This window comes from Monodon monoceros, unplaced genomic scaffold (genome assembly GCF_005190385.1).
Source record: "Monodon monoceros isolate NGI ecotype Baffin Bay Population unplaced genomic scaffold, NGI_Narwhal_1 Super_Scaffold_5, whole genome shotgun sequence".
Lineage (NCBI taxonomy): Eukaryota > Metazoa > Chordata > Mammalia > Artiodactyla > Monodontidae > Monodon > Monodon monoceros.
Genome location: NW_021703782.1, coordinates 58,002,965 through 58,029,583, shown reverse-complemented (window position 1 = coordinate 58,029,583; position 26,619 = coordinate 58,002,965). Strand labels below are relative to the sequence as shown.

The 26,619-nt window shown below is 38.0% G+C and overlaps 1 protein-coding gene across 4 annotated transcripts in view; it reads right to left on the bottom strand.

The window, feature by feature from the left end:
- Window positions 1-273: 273 nt before the first annotated feature.
- The window catches only part of PLGRKT (plasminogen receptor with a C-terminal lysine), a 55,535-nt gene continuing 29,189 nt past the window's right edge, over window positions 274-26,619 (bottom strand). For all 4 annotated transcript variants that reach the window (XM_029203977.1, XM_029203978.1, XM_029203976.1 and 1 more), the window contains 3 exons: window positions 4,696-4,826; window positions 4,014-4,123; window positions 274-672 (listed from right to left, as the gene is read on the bottom strand). In XM_029203977.1, the coding sequence (XP_029059810.1) occupies window positions 551-672; window positions 4,014-4,123; window positions 4,696-4,826 (363 nt within the window). In that variant the 3' untranslated portion in view covers window positions 274-550. The remainder of the gene's footprint in view (window positions 673-4,013; window positions 4,124-4,695; window positions 4,827-26,619) is intronic.

Here is a 26,619-nt window from a genome sequence, read left to right as displayed (position 1 = left end):
CACAGCAATGAAGACCCAACGCAGCCAAAAATAAATTTATTTAAAAAAAAATGATGCCTGCCTCATTGGATTGTTGGGATAATTACAAGAATATGTGCAAAACAATCAGACAATGGCCATACCAAGTGCAATATACATGTTAATCATTAATATTAGTTGTTTTCTATCATGTGGAGACAGGACACAATTGAGAAATCCAAATAAAAGCAGTATCTGTGGGAGATTACTGTGATGGGGCAAGTGTGTGCAACAGAGAAATGAGAACAACAGAACTTTTGCTTCCAGAAATTCAAAAAAATATAGTTTATTAATTTTACATTTAGATGTTTGTGATACACACACATATAGAGGAAATCTGAAAGAGTACTTCCATGATTTTGTGTTGAATGTTATACATTTTATTTTAAAATAATTTAACAAAGTTCATCTTAAATTTTATTATTTTAAAATAAAAACCATTATATCAAAATCTCAAGCATTTAAAAAATTGTAAAGGCCATGATTCAAGTCAACAATTCTGTATTTTGAGATTTGGTGGGTAAACATGATTTCATTTGTCTATGAAGAATTTACTCTGTTCCCTTCTTGCTTTTTCAAGGTTTTCAAAAGTGATCATTCCTTTTGGCAGCTGCAACTTACTCTTTTCTGTTTCCAGTATGTTCTCGGCTTCACCTTAAATAAAGTACAGTAATGTGCAAGGTGACAAAGGGGTCATCAGCATTTTGTGAGAAGACCTACTTGTTGTGTTCCACTGACATGCTGTAACACTGTGTGGAGGCATGCCCCCAGATCTCACAGTTAAATATTTCACCCACTGTCCCCAGTGAAGTGACCTCCCAAAGGAAACACAATAATGAATTATGAAGATTCAAAAAGAGATAAATCAGATGCCAGAGACTTTGACAGAAGACAGCATTTTAAAATGTAGAAGAGAAAGAATACCAAGTAATATTTTTTTTCCTTGAAGGAAAGTCAGGATGATAACTATTAGCTGTGTTAGGAGGGGTTTAGGGTGGTGAAACCCCATATGGTTCTTCTTGTTGCCCCTTATTATATCATAAGTGACGTGAGAAGAAAATAAAGTTTACTAAAAACTCTGATTTTTCAGGAAAGCTAATCTTTGACTTGAAACTACTTATAAATACCCCAAATAATATTAAATGTTCTTTAGTCCATATATACATACATACACACACATATACACATTTTTATAAACAATTCCTCTTAAATAATAGTAATTTCTTGGGCACATTGACATTTGCCAACTTTTATTGTTGAAGACTAGCGAAATCTTGAAAAACTATAATATATGTTGTTGACATTCCATAAACTTTCCTTGGGAATAAAGGCAGTTGTTTTCTTGAAGTATTCCTCTTTTAACGCACAATTAATTTATACTCCAAACCCAACAGGGCAGGCTACAATTTGCAAATTATCACAGCATTCCAACAATCTGCAAACATTTTTTTTTCTCAATCTTAAATACTAAGTAAAAATCATTATAAATTGTATGTAATTGGGCAGGCTATTGATGACAGACTAGATGTTTCCATGGGAGAGTGCCTTCCATATGGCAGATTCTTAGTATGTGTTTACAGAATGGCTGATAATAAAGTCAATTAAACAGGAAGTATATATCTTGGGGCCATGTCTAGTTAACAGGGCTATATATTATAAACTAAACTTTTTAATATGGTAAATTTCCTGGTGGATTCTAAAGTTTTGTTGTTTTTTTTTTCAACAGGAAATTTCCACAACGTGCCTTGGAAGTTAAATTTTTATATTCTATAGACTCTGATGGACCTGTAATAAAATTACTTCCCAATTATACAATCAAAATATTCCTAGAAAATAAATTTGCTCTCCATTAGTAATACATTCAAGTGAATGCTGTATAATAGAGTTGAGATTTCTTAATACTACATACTAACTTTTATGAGAGACTGAGAACTCTAATGTTCTTATAAACAGTGAGACATAGTTGAGCTCAGACTAATGAATTCTTAAGCAAATGAGTAACATGAACCTGAGCAGGTTATTGAAATGAGTTTTAACATAAGTAAATCAGTTTTGTACAGTTAGTTTCCAGCTTAAAATGGAATTGTACTCCAAAAGTTAATTTGTAGATCAGTGTTTTAGAACTCAGAATACATTTTCCCACAGTAATATATGCTATAAATAAATTTCTAGGCCATCAGCAAAACACTGTTTAGCCCACAATATAGCTGAACTATGATACCAATAATGTCTGACCCCAAAGGACATTTTAACATAGTTTCTATGTGGAAAATGTACTTCTATTTTCAAATGGGAATTTTTAAGAACATATAATCCCTCCATTTCCCTAAGTCTGTGAATGAAATGTTCTACTGCCTACTCCCAATACCTGCACCTTCTCCTTTCCCATACTAAACCAGTCCCCACAGAGCCTCAGGGATAGTGATGGGCCTATAGCCCAGGAGAGAACAGGATGGCAAAAATGAAGGCTTGGGAAAGCACTGTTTCCAGCATGCTCTGGGTTGAAGGCTTGAGGAGTAGGGAAATAGGGATCCTCATGAGAGGTGTGTAGTGGTGGGAATTTGGAAGACATGGATATCCTAGACTAATGGGAAACTCTGTCTTCTTGGGACAGGAATGGCATCTGTGGCAGCAGTGCTATTTTCTAGGGCAATAAAAGCCAGAGTTCAGTGAGAGCAGTACGGTACTGGTGAAAATTTAACAACCAGCTTTCCAGAACAAAAACAAATGTACGTAAGTTTATTATAAATTTTACTTCTATGAAATATATGTAGCGTACAATTTATAAATGATAATAACATGTACAGTACCCTTTATCATAAATTCTATATAGCAAATTGATCCTCAAAGAATGTTTTTATTGATTTTTGCTGAACTCTTTTATCCATAGCTCGCCTAAGCAGTTGATGAGAAAGTATAATTTCAACATGAATGATGGTCGGTGTTTTCATTTACGTTAATGAGTAGGACAAAAGAGAAACAGTGATATTGTGGACTTTGTTGAATCAGATAACAGTTTTTAAATATTAGGACATTTCCTGAATTTTTTTTGCTATTCACAACATAATGGATATGGACACAACACACTTTTAAGACTAATATACATCATTAACATTTTCTTCACCATTTTCTTAAGTCTAGACCACGGGTTGGCAGACTTTCGTAAAGGGCCAGATAGTAAATATTTTAGGCTTGTGGGGACTTGCATATCTGTTGCAGTGACTCGGCTCTGTCATGGAAATGGAAAAGCAGAAATGAATGGGTATGTCTGTGTTCCAATAAAACTTTATTTTCAAAAATAGGTGGCCAGCCTGCAGACCATAGTTTGTCAACCCCTGATCTAGACAATCAACAAAATAGTAAGTCAAGCCTTGATTTGGTATTTGTAGATTTCCATGGTGTAAATACTCCCACCATGACCACCTTCAAGCTGACATACCAATGGGACATCACTGAAGTCAGAGTTGTATCTGTATTTTGTGTCTATATATTGTATCTGCATTGCCACCATACAGATACAGTAGATATACATAACTTAAAAGAATAGATATACATAACTTAAGAGTACAGATATTTGTAAAATAATTAGAAACTAAGTTCTGATTATTTATTATTTTTGTTTTTAATATAATTTAATATTATGTATTTTCTGTAATTTATTTAATTGTAAGTTTATATAATTTTTAAAAAATTTTTATTGGAGTATAGCTGATTTACAATGTTGTGTTAGTTTATATAATTTAATTTTTAATAATGACTGTGTTTAACAACCAGCTTACAAAATTCCTGAATATTTGACAGTTGGTTCTTGTGAGCTGGTACGAGGTGACTCCAGCATACCACTATGTGAGAGGGGGCAGAAATATCGGTCATTGGTAGCTCAGGGAGAGTCTTGTCAGAATTTTCATAAGTCAAGGGGGTGTGAGGAGTGGATCCTGGAACCAGAAAATGAATCAGAAATTGAGACTCTGGTCTAAGACTTATCAAAGACTTACCTTTCATTCTTTGTATAAGGGTCCCGTAGCCCATGTCATACTGGTAGGTAAGGACAAAGCCTAATGGAACGATAGGTAAGAGGAAGGCAGGCTTCTTCTTTTTAATTGCTCTGATTCAAGAACAAAAAAGAATGAATATCAAGGAATAACCTGTAAATAAATATCTTTGTACTTGATGAAAGGAAATAAGTTATCTGCTTTTGGGAAGAATATCCTCCATTTCAGAAGTTACTTAATTCTTCTATGGAAATAGGATTTGCTTACCCATAATCCCTCAGCAGATTCTGCAGTTCTCGGGTAGGGTCTATGATTTGTTCATCTTTATTTGATGTTGAGGCTCAGATTACTCATTTAAAAAATATTTAAGTATTGATATCTATCCCTTAGGGACTGTGGAGATGAATTTGTAGAGACTTCCTTCTGTCTTGGTGCAAAGTCAGTCCTCTCTCTTACTTATAAAATGGAGAAAAGTACAGAAGAAATCTAAGAAACTAAAGGAAGAATTAACTATTACTATCCTGGTTCTACAGAGTTACCGCCAAGGACTAAGCTATCAGGGTTACTTTGTTCGCCTATATGTGTACTATTTGGATCAAAGTCCTATCTTGGCCAACTTAATAATATGATCATGGCAGAGACAAAAAGAAGTAGAAGAAAATTTTAAAGTAAGTAGCAAATATACCCAGCTGTTAAAGAGACGGCTGCAATGCCAAAAAAAGTTCCAAAATATTTGAGGAATTCCCGAGACCAAGCAATCTGCATAGCCATTTGTCTTTCTCTCATTTCATTCTGCATCATTAGCTGCCTTTCCAGCTGAGGACAAAACAAAAGACAAAGTGTGGTTATTCATCTTTTGAATCCGAGCACAGAGTTAATAATTTGCTTTTCTAGTGGATTTTCTTTCTAGCTTTAATTCATGTTTTTTCTTTTTTTAATCTCAAGAGACTTTGACCAAAGTCCCTCTGGACTGCTATCCCCAACTGTAATCTTGGCAGTGAAATCTGGAATATATATGGAATAAGTATGATATTCTTCTTCAGCTCTTGTATGCATGTAGTCTGGAACGTTTATCCAAGCCCAAAATATATGTTCAGCTTACTATATGAAATGTGAGAAAAATATCCATGTGCCTTTAAATACAGAAACACTTTATTGGCCTTAATTACCATTTACACTGAAATCATTTTGTCTTCCAAAACCATCCAACTCCACACTGAAATTCATTTGAAGTATTGGGTCCATATTGCATCATAATATGATGGTAGAGGGGTATTATTTTGAGATATCAATAGAGATTTTTCTTTGCCACGTTTTTCTTGTTGCCTTAAGTCCTTCACCACTTTAGTCAGTGCCTTTCACTGCCTTAGAACAGAAAGCAGATACAGCGCAGAACACAGGAGACTGTATTTCTGAATGGATTTTTTAGAAAATACATAGGAGAAGCAACAGTCTGAAAGCCCAAGCCCATTATTTTGAAAGAGATTCTTGAGAGAGAAAAGAGCTCTTTTTAAATTCTCAAATCTTGGCACTGTGTATCATTAGCAAAGCCTAGAGGATAGCAAGCATATAAACCATAGTGTGAGAGGAATGAGTAATAATGTGACTCAATTTTCCTTCCATGCCTTCTTTCTCCTGTGGGAAGGGACTGGAAGAGGAGAATGAGATTTTATGAAAAAAGATGGGGCTTGGCTCCGTGACCCCTCGTGGGGGTTGAAGCCCCAGGGGATGTGATGGATTTCGAATTTGAGAATCCTCAGACAGAGAGCACTTGTAGTTCTGCCTCCTGTCAAGAATTCTGGGAAGGGGCATCTGTCCGCTTGCCGATGCAGGGGACACGGGTTCGTGCCCCGGTCCGGGAAGATGCCACACGCCGCGGAGCGGCTGGGCCCGTGAGCCATGGCCGCTGAGCCTGCGTGCCCGGAGCCTGTGCTCTGCAACGGGAGAGGCCACAACAGTGAGAGGCCCGCGTACCGCAAAAAAAAAAAAAAAAAAAAAAAGAATAAAAGTAAAGTAAAGCAGAAATGGTTGCAGAGCAGATCTAGGCTTATAGAAGAAGGCCTGAGAGAGGCCACCCCAGTCTCCCTCAGTTGCCAAGGGTTGTGGATAAAGTCTGCAAGGTTCCCAGGTCAACCTGGATAGGGTCATAGAAGGTAGCTGATAATTGAAAGCATGTGGCTTACCAGAGAGTCACCAAAGCCTAGGGCCCAGGAACCCAATAATAGACACTTGGGTAAAAACTAAGGATATTCAGAAACTCTGAATACCCTAACTTTACTTATCTATAAATCTGAAACTATTCTAAAATTTAAGTTTATTTTTTTAAATGGTTATAAACAAATCTTATATTCTAGGTCTCTACTCTCTACCAATAAGAATAGAAGCAATCATCTCCATATATCATAGAGAAACTGTGAAAATCAGCAAGACTATATCTGCAATAAACTAAGTCTAGAGTTGAAAAAAAATCCATGCAGACCCTCTCTTTCATGGGCAAAAAATCCTGATGAAGGACATCATTGAGCTATAATGCTAATTATCAATTAAAACTTTATTAATTACCACATACTTTATAAAATAGTATTTAAAGTCACAGGTCTAGGTCCAAATACATTTTAAAATTCAAATTAATTAATAAATTTTATCACCAAACTTTTTCAATAGCCATAAAGGGATAATTACATTAATGTAATTATTAATTTACCAGTAATAGGCATTATTTAACTAAATGTACATTCATTTTCACCCTTCTTCCCCAAATATTGACACTAATAACAAGAGCAAAAGAGAACATGTACAGTAAGTTTCTGTAACAGTCTTTAACCCAAATCATAAATATAAAATTCTTTATCCTATTTTAAAAGAATTTTACACCTTTTTATAATAATTATTTTCCTATCTCTGTTACTTTTGATCTGCTTTATAGGACAATTTGAAATTAAAATGTTCCTCATTATGACTTCAGACTAAGATGATTTTACAGGCTTATCTGGTACTAGTTTAACAATTACAGAGCGACAATTAATTTTAAAGAGAATATAATAAAAGGGAGCTAGCTTATTAAAAATTATTGTTCAGGGCGCAGTGGTTAAGAATCCGCCTTCCAATGCAGGGGACATGGGTTCAATCCCAGGTCCGGGAAGACCTCACATGCCACAGAGCAACTAAGCCCGTGCACCACAATTACTGAGCCTGTGCTCTAGAGCCCGCAAGCCACAACTACTGAGCCCGCGTGCCACAACTACTGAAGCCTGCGTGCCTAGAGCCTGAAGCCCACACACCTAGAGCCCGTGCTCTGCAACAAGAGAAGCCACCGCAATGCGAAGCCCGCGCACCGCAACCAAGAGTAGCCCCCACTCGCTGCAACTAGAGAAAGCCTGCACGCAGCAGCAAAAACCCAACGCAGCCAAAAGTAAATAATAAATGAATTAATTTAAAAAATCATCATAGCATTTCTTTAAAAAAAAATATTGTTCATAGTAGGAGAAACCACATTCTGACCACCTTCATAAAACTGTTACATCCACTCTTTCTTGTGTATTTTAACTCCTCAAATTTTTTGTTTTAAAAATACTAAGGGCAGCCACAAAATTACTGACCTCAGTAATTTGTCAATCTTTTGAGTCTCAGAAGGGGCAACTATGTAAAGATCCACAGACCATTTAATACGTTTCCCTTTAATACAATCTTAAAATGATTAAATTTCATGTGGACACATAGAACATTTTCACAGCACAAAAAAGGCAATGACATTGTCCTATAAATTATCTTCATTGTAGTTTTAATTTTTTATTAATTAGAGCCTTTCCTATTTTTGAGAAATAATTAGGCCAACCTTGAAAAAAAGTCCGTATACTTCTGTGTTTTTAGTTTCCAACAGTCTTTTAACTTATGCATAATATATTCACATGTAATAGAAAAGTTGTCTTTTTATTTGCTTAACTGGACAATGCCAAAAATCGATTCTGCATGTTTTGTTACAAAAGAAATTTTGTTTTTATCGGAAATGAATATTTTATATTTGTCTATGCCTTTTTTAAATTAACAGAGACATTATTGATACCTTCTAAACTAAAAGCAAAATCAGAATTTCAGGTAAACAAACCATAAAGATCATTAAAATAAAGCAACCATAATGAAAGCTGTGACAAGTGGCATTTAACTTTAACTTGCTCTACAGATGTTTTAAATGTTCAACATCCAGTAAGTAGTTTGGGAAGAATCTGGAACGGGAAATGAATAACAAATTGAAGCTTTTTAAAAATAAGTCCAGGGCTTCCCTGGTGGCGCAGTGGTTGAGAGTCTCCCTGCCAATGCAGGGGACACGGATTCGAGCCCTGGTCTGGGAAGGTCCCACATGCCGCGGAGCAACTAGGCCCGTGAGCCACAACTACTGAGCCTGCGTGTCTGGAGCCTGTGGTCCACAACAAGAGAGGCCGCGATAGTGAGAGGCCTGCACACCGCGATGAAGAGTGGCCCCCGCTCACCGCAACTAGAGAAAACCCTCGCACAGAGACGAGGACCCAACACAGCCAAAAATAAATAGATTTTAAAATAAGTCCATTGTTTAATCAATGATTTATGAAAATAATTGAAAATTTAAAAATTGAAGTATTATTCAGAAGCTTAAAAGCTTTGGTTACAGCATCTTGTTACATACCTTCCAATAAAGATTACAACACAATTAAATCCACTCTTACTCTCAGATGTTTGTAAACAATAAGGTCACCCTATGTAAAAACTAAGAATTCCAGTTTGGCAAAAGCCCTTTATATTACTTATGGATTCTAAAATATATGGACTTTCTCCAGCAAGATCAGAAGATGCTGACAAGATGAGTAGAGCCTGGGAAAGAACGAAAGATCAATGACGTTCTCGTCCGTTATCTAAAATTCTGTAAAGACATAGCTGCTAACAGTGTCTGGTACATTATAAATGCCATTAACTGAAGTTGAAGACAATTCCAGAACTTAAGTAAAAAACGATAATAAGTTTATTTTCTTTTATCCTGGATTTCCTCATTTTAAAGAGTACATATTTCTTACTTTGATAATTAACGTTCCTCTATGTCAATCCTAGCTGTGCACAAAGCTAAGACCTCTATTCTATAATACTTAGAACAAAAAATCTTAGAAACAAAATATGCTTCAAAAATAAAATTAGAAAATCATTAAGATATTGTAAGATGCTTACTTCTACTTTATTGTGGCAGCTGATACGCTGATAGAAATAATAATGTGGCTCACCAGGTGCTAAGCACTGTACTTAATTTACATATATTGACTTTCCTGCAAAACCCTATGAGGCTGGTCTATGAGTTGAAGATAATGGAATCCACTCCAATTAGTAATTTAAACAGAATGGGAATTATTGCAAGGTATTTGGCAGGTTAAGAATTTCTAGGGGAGCCATGGAAGTTAGTTTGTGTCCTATACTATCAGGAATAACATAGCAGGGAGAAATGCTCAGCCAGAACAGGGGACTCTCCTATGGGAACCCCACAGCTACTGCCTTCTGTCATAGATGCTCAGAACCAAATACTGAAATTCCACCTCCACATTCCCAAATGTCAGTCAGCTCCACTACAGTGATTACAAGAAGATCCAACATCTTCTAGAAGCTTTATACTGCCCATGTCTACCTCCCAGGTTTCCTTCAGGTGTGCCTAGATGGCAGAACCATGTCAGATGTGAAACCCAGCTGCAAGAGTCTGAGAAATCTGCCTCTGGCTTTCCAGCCTCTGTTGCCATAAGGGAGTTGGATGGAATGGAAGCTGAGCAGAGGATGTATTGACTCAGTTTACAGTTGAGGAAACTGAGGATCAGAGTTCAATTGATTTTCCCTGTGGCCTCAGTTATCAAATGGCAGATCTAGGATTCAAACTCAGGCCTGCCTGTTCCAAGGCCCAACCTTGCAGTCTACTCTCAGTACACTGGCAGTAATCAAGTCAATGTGGAAAATGGGAGTAAAGCAGGCAGGGTATGTTGTTACCATCTGAAAAGCCTTTGGCCTTCTATTATAATTAATACAAGAATTTTAAAAAGACACTGCGTAATGAGCTCTAAATTTACGGGGGTACAGGCTGACCTGAATTACTCTGTTTAATTCCCCTTAAAAGAGCCTCTCTATACACTGTCTCTGATTTTATGCCCCCATCCCTGTAGTGATTTCAGTGACCAGCACTCTCTGAATGTGAGCCTCCTAAGGACCCTGTGACCTCCTCCTCGTTGTCATATCTAATTTCTCAGAGAACTGGGGGCAACCACCACATCCAAATAATGACCATGGCCTGGAGACTTGATTTCTAAACATTTCTTGAGATGTGGCCTCTCCTACGCTGTTGTGCAAGCGTGGGTTTGGGGCTCAGGCCAAGGGCCCTGGGAGAGAACAAGGCCAGCCCGTGGCTCTATAAGGAAACTAGTGTCTGTGCTCAAGGTGAGGGCAGAACAGGAAGCTAAGGAAGTTCTGAAAAGTCAAGACCTGCTCCCCTTCCATAAATGAAATACAAAGGGGAAAGGCAACTCCTAAAAACACAGAGGTACTAGAACCTTTTCCAGAGAAGGTCCTTCAAATCCTTTATTTGTTTACTTTCCCCTAGAATTTTTTTCTCATCCATCTCCTCTTGGTCTTCTCAGCTCCTGGTGATATTATCACTTTCCAGGATCCAACTACCACTTCTTGCTGATGACGTCTGAATTCTAAATCTCTACCCTGGAGCTCTTTTCAGTGGTATATTGTGTTTCCAACTGTCTTCTGAGCATCTCCACGGGGAGATAGACAGCCAAGTCCTACCTAGATGTCTCTGCACACCTCTTAAATCCAGCCTTCTTCCTGCTGTTCCTGCTCCAGCTCAGAGCATCATTACCCATCAACAAAAGCACTATATTACCACCAATCTGTCTCTATCCTAGTTTCTTCTCCCTCCAATCCATCTTTTATATGGCTCTCTCTATATTTATTTACATTTCTATTCCTATCTCAAAAGCAATCTCATGTTACTTTCCTGCTTAAAAAATTTTACTGGTTCTTTAATTCCTAGACATGACATGGCCTTTAAAAATCCTATTCCAATTTAACTCTTGGGCTTCATGTCCTGCCAGTCTTCCCCTAGACCACAGCCAGCAATCCTTACCCAGACTAGGAAGGTTCATCTTTCCACAGCTTTTTGCTCATAGAAAGAGACAGACATTGGAGTCACTTGGACTGGGTTCAAATTGTAGTTCTGTCACTAACTTGCTATGTGATTGTGCACAAGCCCCCTAAATGTCTTGACTCCAATTTCACTATCTCTAGGAACAACATAGTCACCTTACAGGGATGCTCTCCTAAAGAAGATGGCATATTTGAAAGGGAGTTTTGCACCACAGGCATTGGAATGTTGTTAGCCCCTCTGTCTTGCTTTCTCCTCTTGTCTCCTGTTCCAATGGTTACCTAGACTTAGAGCCTTTTTCCTTCACTATCTTCCCTCTCTCTTTCTAGGACAGTTCACCTGTTTTCTGACTTCAAAGTTTCTCTTTGCTGAAGATGCCCACATCTCTATCCAGAGCCCCATCAACTCAATGAGCAATGCTGCCAGCTGCAGCTGGCTGACTTGTGTTCCTGGTACTACACTGAATTCAGTACTCCCTGCACTGTGACTGTTAGTTCCTCCAGACCAGCCCCCCTGCCAGCTCCTTGTACTCCTCAGAAGCTCCATGATTCTCCTAGAGGAATGAAAACTTTGGTTTGCATCTTCAACTCACTCTTCTTAACTCCCCACGTATCTAGTTAGTCCAGAAATTCTACCACCAGCTTTTTCTCTGAAATCTCCCCTTTTCTCCATTCTTGCTGCCTCCCCTGAAATCCAAATCCCTATCACCTTAGACTTTGGGTACTGCAGTGGCCCCATGTTATCCTTATATGTCTAGCCTGTGGTATAGATCTATTAACAAAAAAGCACTGTGGCCCAGAAGTTAATACTATGGACACTGGAGCCAGACTGCCTGAAACTGAAGCCTGGCTCCACCACTTGCAAGCTGTGTAGCTTCTGGCAAGTTCTTGCATCTCTCTGTGCCTCAGTTTTCTTATCTGTAAAACGGGGCAAATGACAATGCCTACCTTAAAAGGTTGTTGTAAGGATTAAATGAGCAAATACATGTTAAGGTCTTAGAGCAGAGCTTTAATAAAGATTCAATAAAAGTTAGCTGCTATTATTTGCCTCGAAAATAGACATAAGATTGCAAGATTATTTTAAAATATTTTAAATTAAATAAAATAAAAAGTTCTGCTCCTGTCATTCCCCTGCTCAAAAACTTCTAAAACTTCTGTTTTCTGCTACATCATGTATAAATGCTCTACTCAGCTTTCTGAGCCCTCTGGACCAGATCTGTGCCTCACCTCATTTTCTACTGTAGCCCTTCCCAGCTTTGGTCGGGTGGACTTCCTGCAGTTTTCCAAATGTGGCTCTATCTGACTCTTCCTGGCCTTGTGACCTTAGGTGAGTCACGGCATGTCTAAACAGCCTGTTTTCTCATCTGTAAAGTGGGGATAATAACAGTACCTTCCTGGTGGGATTTTTTTTTTTTATGAGACTAAAAAGGAATTAGAGCATCTTTTTTTTAACATGCCTGTAGTTGTTGAGGGAGAGCAGGCTTGTATGGGAAAAGCAGCAGCAGTCTACATAGTGTCAATCAGAAATACATTTCTGTAAATCTTGAAGCCTAGGGAGGTAAAAATACGTTTCAGGAGAAAAAGACAAAGTTTCCACAGAAATGAACATAGTATCCTTAAAGGCTAATGGTTATTGAGTCATTTACTCTTTATAACAGTATGTTTGGCAGGTGTCACTAATATCCCATTTTTCCAGATGAGAAAACTGGTGGTAAGAATGATTAAGTAACTTGCCAGTGCCTGTAGCTCTCGTACATCCTGGGTGTTTCTTTTACTTCTTAGTAATACTACTTAACACCTTTTATAATAATAGCCAGGAAATTAATAAAGTACTTATTTTCAGAATACAAGCCAAGGCAAAAGAGAAGTAAAACAAAAAGACAAAACTAAACCCCAGTGAATACAACTGTGACCATGTAGAACATTCTTTAATTAGTTTCACTTCTATCTTCTCAATGAGTTGTGTGTGCTTCTGACCCTACATTTCAGTATCCATGGAATCCCCAAAACTAGAGGTTCTTTGTTGTTTTTTTTTTTTTCGGTACGTGGGCCTCGCACTGTTGTGGCCTCTCCCCTTGTGGCCTCTCCCGTTGTGGAGCACAGGCTCCGGAAGCGCAGGCTCAGCGGCCATGGCTCACGGGCCCAGCCGCTCCGCAGCATGTGGGATCTTCCCGGACCGGGGCACAAACCCGTGTCCCCTGCATCGGCAGGCGGACTCTCAACCACTGTGCCACCAGGGAAGCCCCTAGAGGTTCTTTTTAATCCAATAAAAAAGTATTTCTGTACTTTGATGTGCTTTTCTTACATTCATAAGTAATATAAAATAATTCTTCTAAAATGCTTCAGAAGATGAGGAAGCCAAAGCAAGAAATAAGAGGGATTAAAAGCATTGTTGAACAAAGGACCTTCCACCTAGATGACAGGAATTTTTTAAAAATTTGCTTGACAAACTGATTCGAAAAGTCCCTTGGAGGAGAAACGTCCCACAACATGGATGAACCCCGAAAATATTATGCTAAGGAAAGAAGCCAGACACAAAAGACCACAAATTGTATGATTCCACTTCTGTGAAATGTCCAGAAAAGGCAAATCTATGGAGACAAAAAGTAGATTAATGATTTCCTGGGTCTGGAGTTGGGATCAAAGATTTACTATACTTGAGCACAAGTGAACTTTTGGGGATGATGGAAATGTTCTAAAACTGGATTATGGTGATGGTTGTACAACTCTATAAAAATACTAAAAATCATTGAATTGTACCCACACAATGTGTACCCCTACAGTTTTAGAGTATGTGAATTACTCAATAAAGATGTTTAAAAAATAGAAGTGGGACAGAGTAGCCTTTCAGCATCAGTAAGTAACAGCATGCGTTTATTTTAAATCATTAACAAAAATGATGATGCTTTGTGGTGATATAGCTGCCTGACCACACAATTATTCCTGTCTTAGTGAGGTTTTTCATGTTCCGCTCTCAAGAACTGTTCAGAAACATCTGAGCCACTTGGTAAGGAATAACTCTATTCAGATGCAAAGACTTTATAAATCATTTTATAATAATATATTCCATCTTTATATTTATCAAAGAGGGAAGAAAAAACTTTTTAGCATTATATACGTAGTCCTTTTCATAAATAATTAGTTTTAAGCTTTATATTCCATACATTTTCTATTTTCATACTAAAATACACCACCAAAATTTTCCTTGCAATGTCAGGAGGCGGGGAGGATATTGTTTTTTTCTCTGTAAATGTTTCTATTTTCTCTTCAAGCATTCCTATCCCTAATACTCATATCACCCTCTCTGGGTATTAGACCTTATTTGCCCTAAAGAGGTGCAATATATACCACAGCAAATTTTTGGTTAAAAGGGTGTGTTGAGCTGATCCATCTTACTTTAAAACATTGCTCAAATGTCGGCTCATCACCAGTTTTGCAAGCTATTTTGGGAGCTCAGCTTAGATGGCTGTTAATCTAGAGATTCTTTTATTTAGAGGAAAATACATTTATACAGCAGCTAAAATCAGAATCCAGTTAACACCGGAAGGTTAACCTAGTGATATAATAATTGTTAATGGGAAGAATTTGTGGGGCAAGTCATTTCCAATTCTAATTAATTTTAGGCAAGCCTTTAAATTAGAAATTTATTTAAACCTGATTGCAATATGAAAACAAAAGTAGATTGTGGAAAGAATTCATTATTTAGTTATCCGTTTCTGGGAAAAGATACTTCTGATAATTCATGTTCACGTGAATTTAAAAATAAAATATCATCTCACTATTATAAGAAAATAATCATTAATTCCTGAAATGGAAAAACATGTTATTTTTACATGTTGTCCTGTTCTGATTTGTATGGATCTCAGAGTTCTGCAGAAAGGTGAGCCTGACCCAGTCAAGACCAATAAGTCTTAGATTTGCTGCTGTTTAATCCCTGTAGTGACACTCATTTCTTTTCAAATACAATGCTAAATAAAAACCTAAACTAAATAGCCACAGATAGGGAGAGAGAAGTCAAACTGAGAAATAAACATAAATGTAATTAGAGTTTTATGTCATAAGTTTTTTTGTGCTATAAACGTTTTCACACAGGCTTTTTGTAAACAAATTTTTTTTAGTGGCTTTTTAAAATTTTTATTTTATTTTGGAGTATAATTGATTTACAGTGTTGTGTTAGTTTCAGATGTACAGCAAAATGATTCAGTGTCATATATATATATGTTTTTTCAGATTCTTTTCCCATTTAGGTTATTACAGAATATTGAGTTGACTTCCCTGTGCTATACAACAGGTCCTTGTTGATTATCTATTTTATATATAGTAGTGTATATATGTTAATCCCAAACTTCTAATTTATCCCTCCTCACCACCTTTCCCCTTTGGTAACTATAAGTTTGTTTTCTAAGTTTGTGGGTCTGTTTCTGTTTTGTAAATGAGTTCATTTGTATCATTTTTTTAGATTTCACATACAAATGGACAAATATCATATGATATTTATCTTTTTCTGTCTGACTTACTTCTCTAGGTCCATCCATGTTGCTGTTAATGGCATTATTTCATTCTTCTTTATGGCTGAATAATATTCCATTGTATATATGTACCACATCTTCTTTATCCATTCCTCTGTTGAGGGACATTTTAGGTCACTTCAATGTCTTGACTATTGTAAATAGTGCTACAATGAATATTGAAGTGCATGTATCGTTTTTGAATATATGCCCAGGAGTGGGATTGCTGGATAATATGGTACCTCTATTTTTAGTTTTTTAAGGAACCTCCATACTGTTCTCCATAGTGGCTGTACCAATTTACATTCCGACCAACAGTGCAAGAGGGTTCCCTTTTCTCCACACCCTCTCTAGCATTTATTGTTTGTAGACTTTTTAATGATGGCCATTCTGTAGTTCTGATTTGCATTTCTCTAATAATTAGCGATGTAGTGAATCTTTTCATGTGCTTTTTGGCCATCTGTATGTCTTCTTTGGAGAAATGCCTCTTTAGACCTGCCCATTTTTTGACTGAGTTGTTATTTTGATATTGAGCTGAATGAGCTGTTTGTATATTTTGGAGATTAATCCCTTGTCAGTCACATCATTTGCAAGTATTTTCTCCCATTCTGTGGGTTGTCTTTTCATTTTGTTTACGGTTTCCATTGCTGTGCAAAAGCTTTTAAGTTTAATTAGGTCCCATTTGTTTATTTTTGTTTTTATTTTCATTAGTCTAGGAAGTGGATCAAAAAAGATATTTCCATAATTTATGTCAAAGAATGTTCTGCCTATATTTTCCTGTAAGAGTTTTATAGTATCCAGTCTTACGTTTAGTTTTATAGTATCCAGTCTTACGTTTAGGTCTTCAATCCATTTTGAGTTTATTTTTGTGTATGGTGTTAGAGAATGTTCTAATTTCATTCTTTTTACATGTAGCTGTCTAGTTTTCTCAGCACTACTTATTGAAGAGACTGTCTTTTCTCCATTGTATATTCTTGACTCCTTTGTTGTAGATTAATTGACCATAGGTGCATGGGTTTATTTCTGGGCTTTCTATACTGTTCCATGATCTATATTTCTGAGACACATATTAATCAAATTGAAAAAAATTAAAGACAAAGAGAAAATATTAAAAGCCACAAAGGAAAAGCAACAAATAACATACAAGGAAATTCCCATAAGGTTATCAGCTGATTTTTCAGCAGAAACTCTATAGGCCAGAAGGGAGTGGAACAATATATTTAAGGTGATGAAAGGGAAAAATGTACAATGAAGAATACTCTCCCCAGCAAGGGTCTCATTCAGATTTGAATGAGAAATCAAAACCTTTATAGACAAGCAAAAGCTAAGAGAATTCAGCACCACCAAACCAGATTTACAACAAATGCTAAAGGAATTTCTCAAGGCAAAAAAGAAAAGGCCACAAATAGAAAACAAGAAACTTATGAATGGGAAAGCTCACCAGTAAAGACAAACATACAGTAAAGGTAGGAAGTCATCCACACACAAATATGATATCAATAGGAGCAATCGTGAGAAGAGGAGAGCACAAATGCAAGATTTTGGAAATGCATTTGATATTAAAAGAACAGCAACTTAAAACAACCTTGTATATATATAGACTGCTATATCAAAACCTCATGGTAACCACAAACCAAAAATCTACAATAGATACACAACAAAAAAGAAAAAGCAACTGAAACACAACACTAAAGATAGTCATCAAATCACAAGAGAAGGGAACAAAGAGGAAGGGAAGAAAAAAGACCTACAAAAACAAATCCAAAACAATTAAAAAGATGACAATAAGAACATACATATCAATAATTACTTTAAATGTAAATGGATTAAATGCTCCAACCAAAAGACACAGACTGGCTGGATGGATACAAAAACAAGACTGGTACATATGCTGTCTACAAGAGACCCACTTCAGCTCTAGGGACACATACAGACTGAAAGTGAGAGGATGGATAAAGGTATTCCATGCAAATGGAAATCAAAAGAAAGCTGGAGATGTAATACTCATATCAGACAAAACAGACTTTAAAATAAAGGCTGTTACAAGAGACAAAGAAAGACACTACATAATGATCAAGGGATCAATCCAAGAAGATATAACAGTTGTAAATATATATGTACCCAACATAGGGGCACCTCAATATATAAGGCAAATGATAACAGCCATAAGATTTTCTTTTATAATCCTCCTGAATGTTTTATTTTCATAAGAAAGAGGTGCATTTTTTATTATGGGCTGTTTATTCACACTCACTTTCTTGCGATAAAAGTAAGCCTAATTTGATAGCATTGATAAGCAAGCGAAGATAGGAAGTATTAAAAACAATAGTGGCTCAGTATTGGCCCTTGGTTGGGGAGCGGGGGAGCCACAGGAAAGTCAGAGTGGTAGAAAGGGAAAGGCACGAACTATCAGGAATGACACTTGCATCATTGACTCTTCAGTCTGGAAGAAGACAGTTAGTACTCCCTATCTTAAATCAAATAGAAAATTAATTCCAGGTGAATCAAAGCCCTGAATATACCAAATGAAGTGATAAATATATTATAAGGAAAATTTGGAGACTGCTTGTATAACCTTAGGAAGTCAAAGAGCTTTCCAAGGAAAACAGGAAACATGAAGGAAAAGATTAACAGATTTTATACACGAAAAATAAAAAAATTCACATACTGTACATACTTGTACGTTGTTGGTGGGAATGTACAGTGATGCAGCTGCTATGGAAAATGACATGGCAATTCCTTAAAAAAAATTACAGAATTACCATATGATCCAGTAATTCCACTTCTGGGTGTATACCCAAAAGCAATGGAAGCAGGGACTCGAGTAGACACTTATACACTCATGTTCACTGCAGTATTATTCCCAATACCCAAACAGTAGAAGCAACTCAAATGGCCACCAACAGGTGAACGAATAAACAAAATGTGACATATACATGGAATATTATTCAGCTTTAAAAAGGAAGAAAATTCTAACGCATGCTCCAACATGGAAGAAACTCAAGGACATTGTGCCAGTTGAAATAAGCAGATCATGAAATAACAAATATTACATAATTCTACTAATATGAGGTACCTATAGGAGTCAAATTCATAGAGACAGAAAGTAGAATGATGCATGCCAGGGGTTGGGGAGAGAGGGGAGTGGAGAGTTAGTGTTTGACGCATACAGAGTTTCAGTTGGGAAAGATGAAAATATTCTTAGAGTTGGATGGTAGTGATGGTTACACGAGAGAGGCACAGTGAAGGGGTTAAGAGTGTGGGCCTTGCAATCAGACTGCCTGCATTTGAGTCTGATTCCACCACTTATTAACACTGTGTCCTTGGGCAAGTCACTTAATCTCTCTGTACCTCAGTTTCTTCATCTGTAAAATACAGAAAATAATAATAACTACCTCATGGGGTTGTCTTGAGGACTACATTATTAAGAAGAATAGCATGTAGAAATAATACAACCATATGGTTGAATTTGGAAACATCTATTTTAAATGCACCTACCCCTTGATCTAGCAATTCCACTTTCAGGCTGAGTCAATACTTAATAAAAACTAGTTGTTTTTTCTGTTCTTCTTATCATCATCATCATTATTCCTATGCAGCTATATATTCTGATGTGGAAAAATCCTTCAGCCTAATATATATATATATATATATGTATATATACATGCATGGCTATATATGTATTTTTTTGGCCTTTTTTAAACGTCTTTATTGGAGTATAATTGCTTTACAATAGTGTGTTACTTTCTGCTTTATAACAAAGTGAATCAGCTATACATATACATATATCCCCATATATATGTATTTTTTTTCCTGACATCTGTTTCTTCCCTTTCCCCCATCACCACTGCTTAATCTTAGTCTTCCCATGTCCTTCACCTATAATTATACTCTGGGTTCATTCTTTATGGGTAAAAAGAAGTTAGCTACCATACTGTGAAATTAAGGTCACATGGTAAGCCGACAACTGGGTCAGGAGAAGAAACTGCTGACCAGGTCCTGCTCACACAACCTCTCAATGATGAGCATGTCTGGGGTATCTAAGGAACAGCAAAGTAACCGGTGTAGCCACAGAGGAATGAGCAAGGGGGAAAGTGGTAGATGATGAGGTCAGAGAGGTGATGGCAAAGGGCTAGATCACCAAGGGCAGTGCTTCTCAGACATGCATGTGAATCACCTGGGGGATATATTAAAAGCAGATTCTGATTCAGTAGGACAGGGAGGGACACATGGTTCTGTATTTCTAACAAGCTCCAGTGTTGATGCTTTTAAAAAGTGGACCATATTTGAGAACAAGTCTTGTAGGCCTTTGCTGGAACTTCAGTAAAAACTGTGAGGAAGATGGGAAGCTGCTGGAGGGCTTTGAGCAAGAAGCTGTGTGATATGACATTTTAACGGATCAGTCTGACTTTGAAGAATATGATGTACCCAAGAGACATGAGCACATACGTTTACCACTCATAGCAGCAATACTCATAATAGACCCAAACTGGAATCAATCTAAATATCCATCAACAGTAGGATGGATACATAAATTATGGTATATTCATATAATGGAATACTACAAAGCATGGAAAAAGAATGAATTACTGCTACAACTAACAATGTGGATAAATCTTACAGACATGAATTTAAAAAAAAATGAAAAAGAGTACATACTGTATGATCCCATATATATGAAGCATTAAAAAGGCAAAACTAATTTTTGGAGGCAGAGGTCTGGATAGTGGTTGCTTTTAGCAGTGGAAGAGGCAGGAGGAAGCTTCCTGGGCTGGAAATATTCTATATATTGATCTGGATGGTAATTATATGGGTATAAACGTATGTAGAAATTCACTGAGCTCTGCACACAAGATTTGTGCACTTCCCTGTGTCTATGATATACTTCAAGAAAATAAGAAGTTGTAGGGGAGCAAGTGTAAAAACTGCAAAAGCAGCTGGGAGGCTGTAGCACTAATCCAAGCAAAAGGGGGGTTTGGAGTAGAGTGACAGCAGTGAAGGTTGTAAGTGGTTGGATTCTGGATATGTTTAGAATTTAGAGCTGAAAATCATTTTCTGATGGACTTGATAAAGGGATGTGAGAAAAAGGGAAGAGTAAGAGGCGATCCCAGGTTTGTAGCCTGACCACAGCATGGTGGTGCCACTTATGGAGATGGAGAAGCCTGCAGGATGATGAGCAGATTTGATGGATAAGAATGGGGTCAGAATGGGTGAGAATGAGGAATTGTGGTTTGCATATGTTAGTTTGTGATGTTTGTGGATATCCAGATGGATATGTCAAGTCAGCAGTCTGTAGTTACAGCCAAAGTCTCGGCTAGCAATAGAAATTTGAAGTCATCAGTTATATACGTGGTATTTGAAATTATGAGACTAGATGAGCTCCCCTAGGAAGTGAGTATAGATGGAGAAGAGAAGACAAGTGTGATCTGAGCCAGGGCCACTCCAGAAATATGCAGGAGTCAGGCAGAAGAGGAGGCAAAGGGGACTGAGCTGGTGTGGTCAGGGAAGTAGGAAGAGAACTAAGAGGTGTGTTTTCCCAGAAAGGAACTGAAGAATGTGTTTCAAGGAGGGAGTGATCAATGGTCAATTGTGTCAAGAGTTGCTGAGAAATTGAGTGTGATGAGGACTGAGATATTAATTATGTTGACTAGTAAACATCTGAAACTATGCCTGTCACATAGTTAAGTGTTCAAATATCATAGGCTATATGGAGAATATCATGGAGAATATACATTAAAACCTATATATATCAAATCATTGTTCTTGGCAGGAGATCATGTTTTGCAGTGAAGAAAATAAAAGTTCTTCAGAAATGAGCTCACGCTTCTACTCTTTCCCCTTGGCCCTTGAGGTTTTGGCTTAAGATGGGCAAGTGGAAAGGATCTTCTCCCCATTTGGAACAGCCCTAGGGAACTAGCCTAGCCTTCAGCCACCTCGGTCCTAGAGATCATAGAGAAATGAAGTGTTTTCTTGGCCTGTTCTGTAGTTTAAAGACTGCCCAAACTCATGAGGGAATATCCTGCTTCAGGGAAACAGGACTACCACGTATTCAAACTCCCCGTGCTTCAGTTTCCTCATCAACAAGATGGCACTAATTATCATGCCCATTTCATGATGTGTAACAAGGATTACAGGTATTAATATATACAAAAAGCTTACAACAGACCTTGGCACAAAGTAAGTGCTAAATAAACAGTAGACATTTATCACATTATCATAGTGATATCAATGTCCTCCAGCTAAAGAATACCAGGAACATACCTATAGTCAAAAAAAGTAGGATTCATGGACTTATTGCAGTAAAGAAGACACACTATGGGGAACTGTGGGGAGTCTCAGTGAGAAGGTATTAGAAAACGATTTATACCATCTGGACTTATGTCAAGTGATTTGGGGGAGGTTCAAAGATCATTTGGATGGGGTGCTACCAGGAAGTGGGAGTAATTCCATGATTGGAGATCTTAAGTCTTCTTATCGAGAAGGTGAGAGGAACCAAGCAGATCTAAGTGGTAAATAGTAAAGATGCAGTTGCACTCATATTAGTCAGGGTGGGGGCATACTTGGCCATTCTGCAGTTTGGACAATGTTCATATCTTTGTCTGTTTCCTGACATAATTACAGAGTGGTCTTGCCTGATGGTGGTGATCTGTGAAACTACTATGTTCCACAGGAGAACACCATGGACTAGCTGATAGTGCCAGGTCAGCTCCTAGCTGTCAGTGGGATAGTTTTCTTTCTCATTCTGTGTAAAATGACATGTGCTTTGAGGGGGTGATCAAAAGACTTCAGGAAGGGCTTCCCTGGTGGCGCAGTGGTTGAGAGTCTGCCTGCCGATGCAAGGGACGTGGGTTCGTGCCCCGGTCCGGGAAGATCCCACATGCTGCGGAGTGGCTTGGCCCATGAGCCAAAGCCGCGGAGCCGGTGCCACAAGCGCTTGTGCTTCAAAAAAAAAAAAAAAAAAAAAAAAAAAGACTTCAGGAAGACTTTCAATTTCCTCTGAAAACACCTGAGTCATGAGTCATCAAAGAGAACCCGGAGAGGTGGGCGCAGAGAGGGTAAACTGATCGAGGAGAACTCTGATTGCTTAGTCCTAGATGTGCCCATCATCTCTGCTTTGAGCTGCTCTCTGGAAACTCTCTGAAAAAGATAGAAAATTAGTGGGTGACTCGAGGTGAGCCCAGGGAGAAAACAGAAGGTGATGGGAGTTTGCTTCTGGCTCTTGGAGCGAAGAGATCCTGGCACATACTCCAGGATAAGATGGTGTTCTCCTAGGTGATCCAAAGCCATTATGAAGATGAAGTGGAGAAACTAGCTTCACAGTAAATAGGACTGACTTTCCCTGAGGGACTGAGCCCATGGGAACTCCCAGCCAGAATGTACATCTGGAAAACTGAAATGCCAAGGAGAAATATCAAGGAGGAGAAAGGGGCAAGGGTGAAGTTTTCAGGGGTCTGAAATGTAAACAACCAGGAAAGCTGTTGTAGTGTGGCCAGTAGCACTAAGAAGGAATCTTTTGGGTCAGATATTCATTGTCAAAACCCAGTGGAATCAGGGGACCCAATGCAAGCTGTCTAGAAGGTTCTGAAATCCTGGTGCCTGCCTTCACTCGACTCGGGCTAGGGGGGTGTTTCTGTTTAGAATCCCAGCAGTTGCCCACTCGTACGTAGTTAAGTCCTTGTTTATATTTTGCTTGCCTTTCTCCAAGTAAAATTATCCTGTAAAACCATGGATTGCCAGGGGTAGACCTGAACATGTGGACAGAATTAAGGCAGCCTGATGTTGGACCAATTTCAGAATCTGAAAATCACAGGAGAGGCCAAACAGAGTGGTGTCAGGCAGAGAGGGTCAAAGAAGCAGGCTGTGGAGCCTGGAGACCCTTCTTGCCTGGGCTGTATCCCCACAGGGTCCAAGGGCACAATGTGAATACTATTACATCATTCTCACCTTTACTCTACAATGTTTATTCTCTGTGGCATTACATGATTCACCAAATCAAGTTGGGGTCTGTGGCTCTGGAGCCAGAGAGACCAGATTATCAGCCTCCTTTGGTTACTAGTTATCTGATCTCAAGCATGGAACTCTACACCGCAGTTTCCTCAACCTGTAAAATGCAACCAGTAATACCTCCCTTGCAAGGTTATTGTGAGACTTAGAGATAATATTTGTAAAAAGGCAGCCCAGGGTGTAGGAAACAAAGGATGATGATAGCCAGTCAGATCTACATCTCTGCTGCCTTCCACATCTCATGTTAAGTGGGAATATTTTCAGGGAGGAATTTTTAAATGTCTTCCAAATATAAAATGACTTAAAAAATCTATTGACTAACGTAATGCTCAACTGTCAGAAAAATTGTAACAAAGGGACATTTGTTCTTTTACACTACTAAGTCTCTCTACCCTAAATACCAAAGTAGCAAGATTTTCTAGGAACAGCAATTGAAGGATATATAGCATATCCTAATAGCCAGAAAAATAATTTGCTGAGCTGATGTTGGCCACAAAAGACCTTAAATTTGTCTCAGATGGTTAAATGTTTGTGTGTGCGTAAAGCATCATTAACTTTATCTAAAATCATTGATTTGCGTAAACTCTGGATGAAGCAATATGATTTTGATTTGTGCTAAATCAAAATAAGATTACTTTCTTTGAAGCAATCGCAATTGATGACATTTGTTTACTCAGTGTAGAAAAGAAAATAGCCAAGATGTCTTAAAACACTGTCTGGGGGGAAAGGTTAAGATAAAAGAAGGAAGTCATAACCTACTGCAATACTAATTTTATCTAGATTATCATAGTATTTCTCATGAGGGTAGTATACTTTAGTTTTCTATTAGAAAATTCCACAGAAGTAGTTTGTCACATGTAGGAAACAAAAGATGTGCTGTTGGGCACAAAGGTGATGTCGCATTGACCAGTTCTTAGAGCTTTGGTCAGAAGCAGTGAGAAGCTGGTGTTGATTGAGCTCTGCCTTCTGTGCATCATCCTGTGATCAGTGGCACACATTTCTGAGATTGTCCTCCAGAGTCAAAGGCAGGGTCTGTGGCCTTGAAGCAAGAGTAAGGTTGGCCCTAAGCTGTCGAACCATGCAACAAAGCAGGCAGCTGCATAGGTGTTCTGGTATGTGCATTGATTTTTGTGCTTTGTCCTTCTCAGCTGTCCTCAATCTTTTAGCTAGCCAAGACACCCTGAAGCTGGTGACTTACTAGGTTCAGTATAAAATTTGGGGAAAGAAGGGTTGGTTGGAAAGCCTCACAGGTAATTTGGATACACCTCCCCCTTACCCACTGCTAACATGCTGAAGGGTGTGGGCATGTTCTCCTCAAGTGGGCAGTCCTAGGACAACCTCCTTAGCTGCAAGGATGCTCAGAGGTGAGAAGTTGGCCTGGCCTGGACAGCACTGAACTCATTTCTTAGATTTATGACATTGGTACTATGATATCCAGAGGGGGAAAGGCAGCAAATCTCTTAGAACAACAATGCTGGGGAACTGGGGTTTAATCAAAATGAGACTTAAGCAGGCTGAACACTGTGGAATAAATCTCCTGATTTTTCCTTGCCTTTGGTTTTTTCCCATTTCTGTTTTAGACATGGCAATAACTGTTATATAATCTGCTTTCCTCAGGACTGCTCCAGAGAGGAATTCTTAGAATAAATTAAGTGACACTTGCCAAGTTGTTATAGATGCTTACAATAAAGATGATATCATAATTCAGATTAATTGCTTAGGGTTGATATGCTCATATAAATTAATTTTCATTGACAATAAGCCCCAGGAGAGTGTATTTCTTATTTCCACGGCTTATGCTAAATTTTATCTTAAAACTCCTGCTCACACTTCCTGTATCATTACTGTGCAATTACTACATAGATATTCATAAGCCAAACTGTTTAAGGTTAACTCACCTTCTCATATTAGGTAATTACCCTGGGCTTTTGTATATGTTTTGCGAAAAACTACTTGAAGCAGAAAGAGACAAGTATTGTTATGTAAAAGTGCAAATGCTGTAGTCAGACTCCCTGGTTTGAATCTTACTATATACACTATATGCTGACTGTGTGACTTCAGGCAAGCTACTTAACCTCTCTGGGCTTCAGTTTCCTCAGCTATAAAATGGGAATAATAATTGATCTCCTTATTAGGTTATCATGAAATAAAATAAGAGAATACATAAAATGCTCAGAATAGTGGCTGGCATTTAGTAAGCACTCAGTAAAAATTAGCTATTAGTTTTATCGACATGTTTCTTTATTAAAATAATTCATGGATTTAAAAAATAATTTGTGGGCTTCCCTGCTGGCTCAGTGGTTAAGAATCTGCCTGCCAATGCAGGAGACACGGGTTCAAGCCCTGGTCTGGGAAGATCCCACATGCCACAGAGCAACTAAGCCCAAGCGCCACAACTACTGAGCCTGCGCTCTAGGGCCCACGAGCCACAACTACTGAGCCCGCGTGCCACAACTACTGAAGCCCATGTGCCTAGAGCCCATGCTCCACAACAAGAGAAGCCACAGCGATAAGCCTGTGCACCACAATGAAGAGTAGCCCCCGCTCACCGTAACTAGAGAAAAGCCCGCGTGCAGCAACGAAGACCCAATGCAGCCAAAAATAAATAAAATAAAATAATTAATTTTAAAAAGTAAAATAATTTGCAATGTTATAGTAAAGAGACTTCATCCTGCCATTTTCACTTCTCTCTTGATTGGTGGAAGTTGGGGCAGGGGGTGATGAATAGTATTCTTTATTTTTCTCCTATCATCTACTCAGTAATAAGAAATAGCTGGTTTGAACAATGAACATCTCATAATAATATGAAACAAATTTTAAGGCTTCTGTGTATACCTTATACCTCCTGTTGATTGTTAGCATAGTTACTGTGAAAGGTATAGATTTTTTAAAAATTGGCTCTAGCAGTTAAATAATGTTGCTGTAAAAATCTCACTAAGGCATGTGTA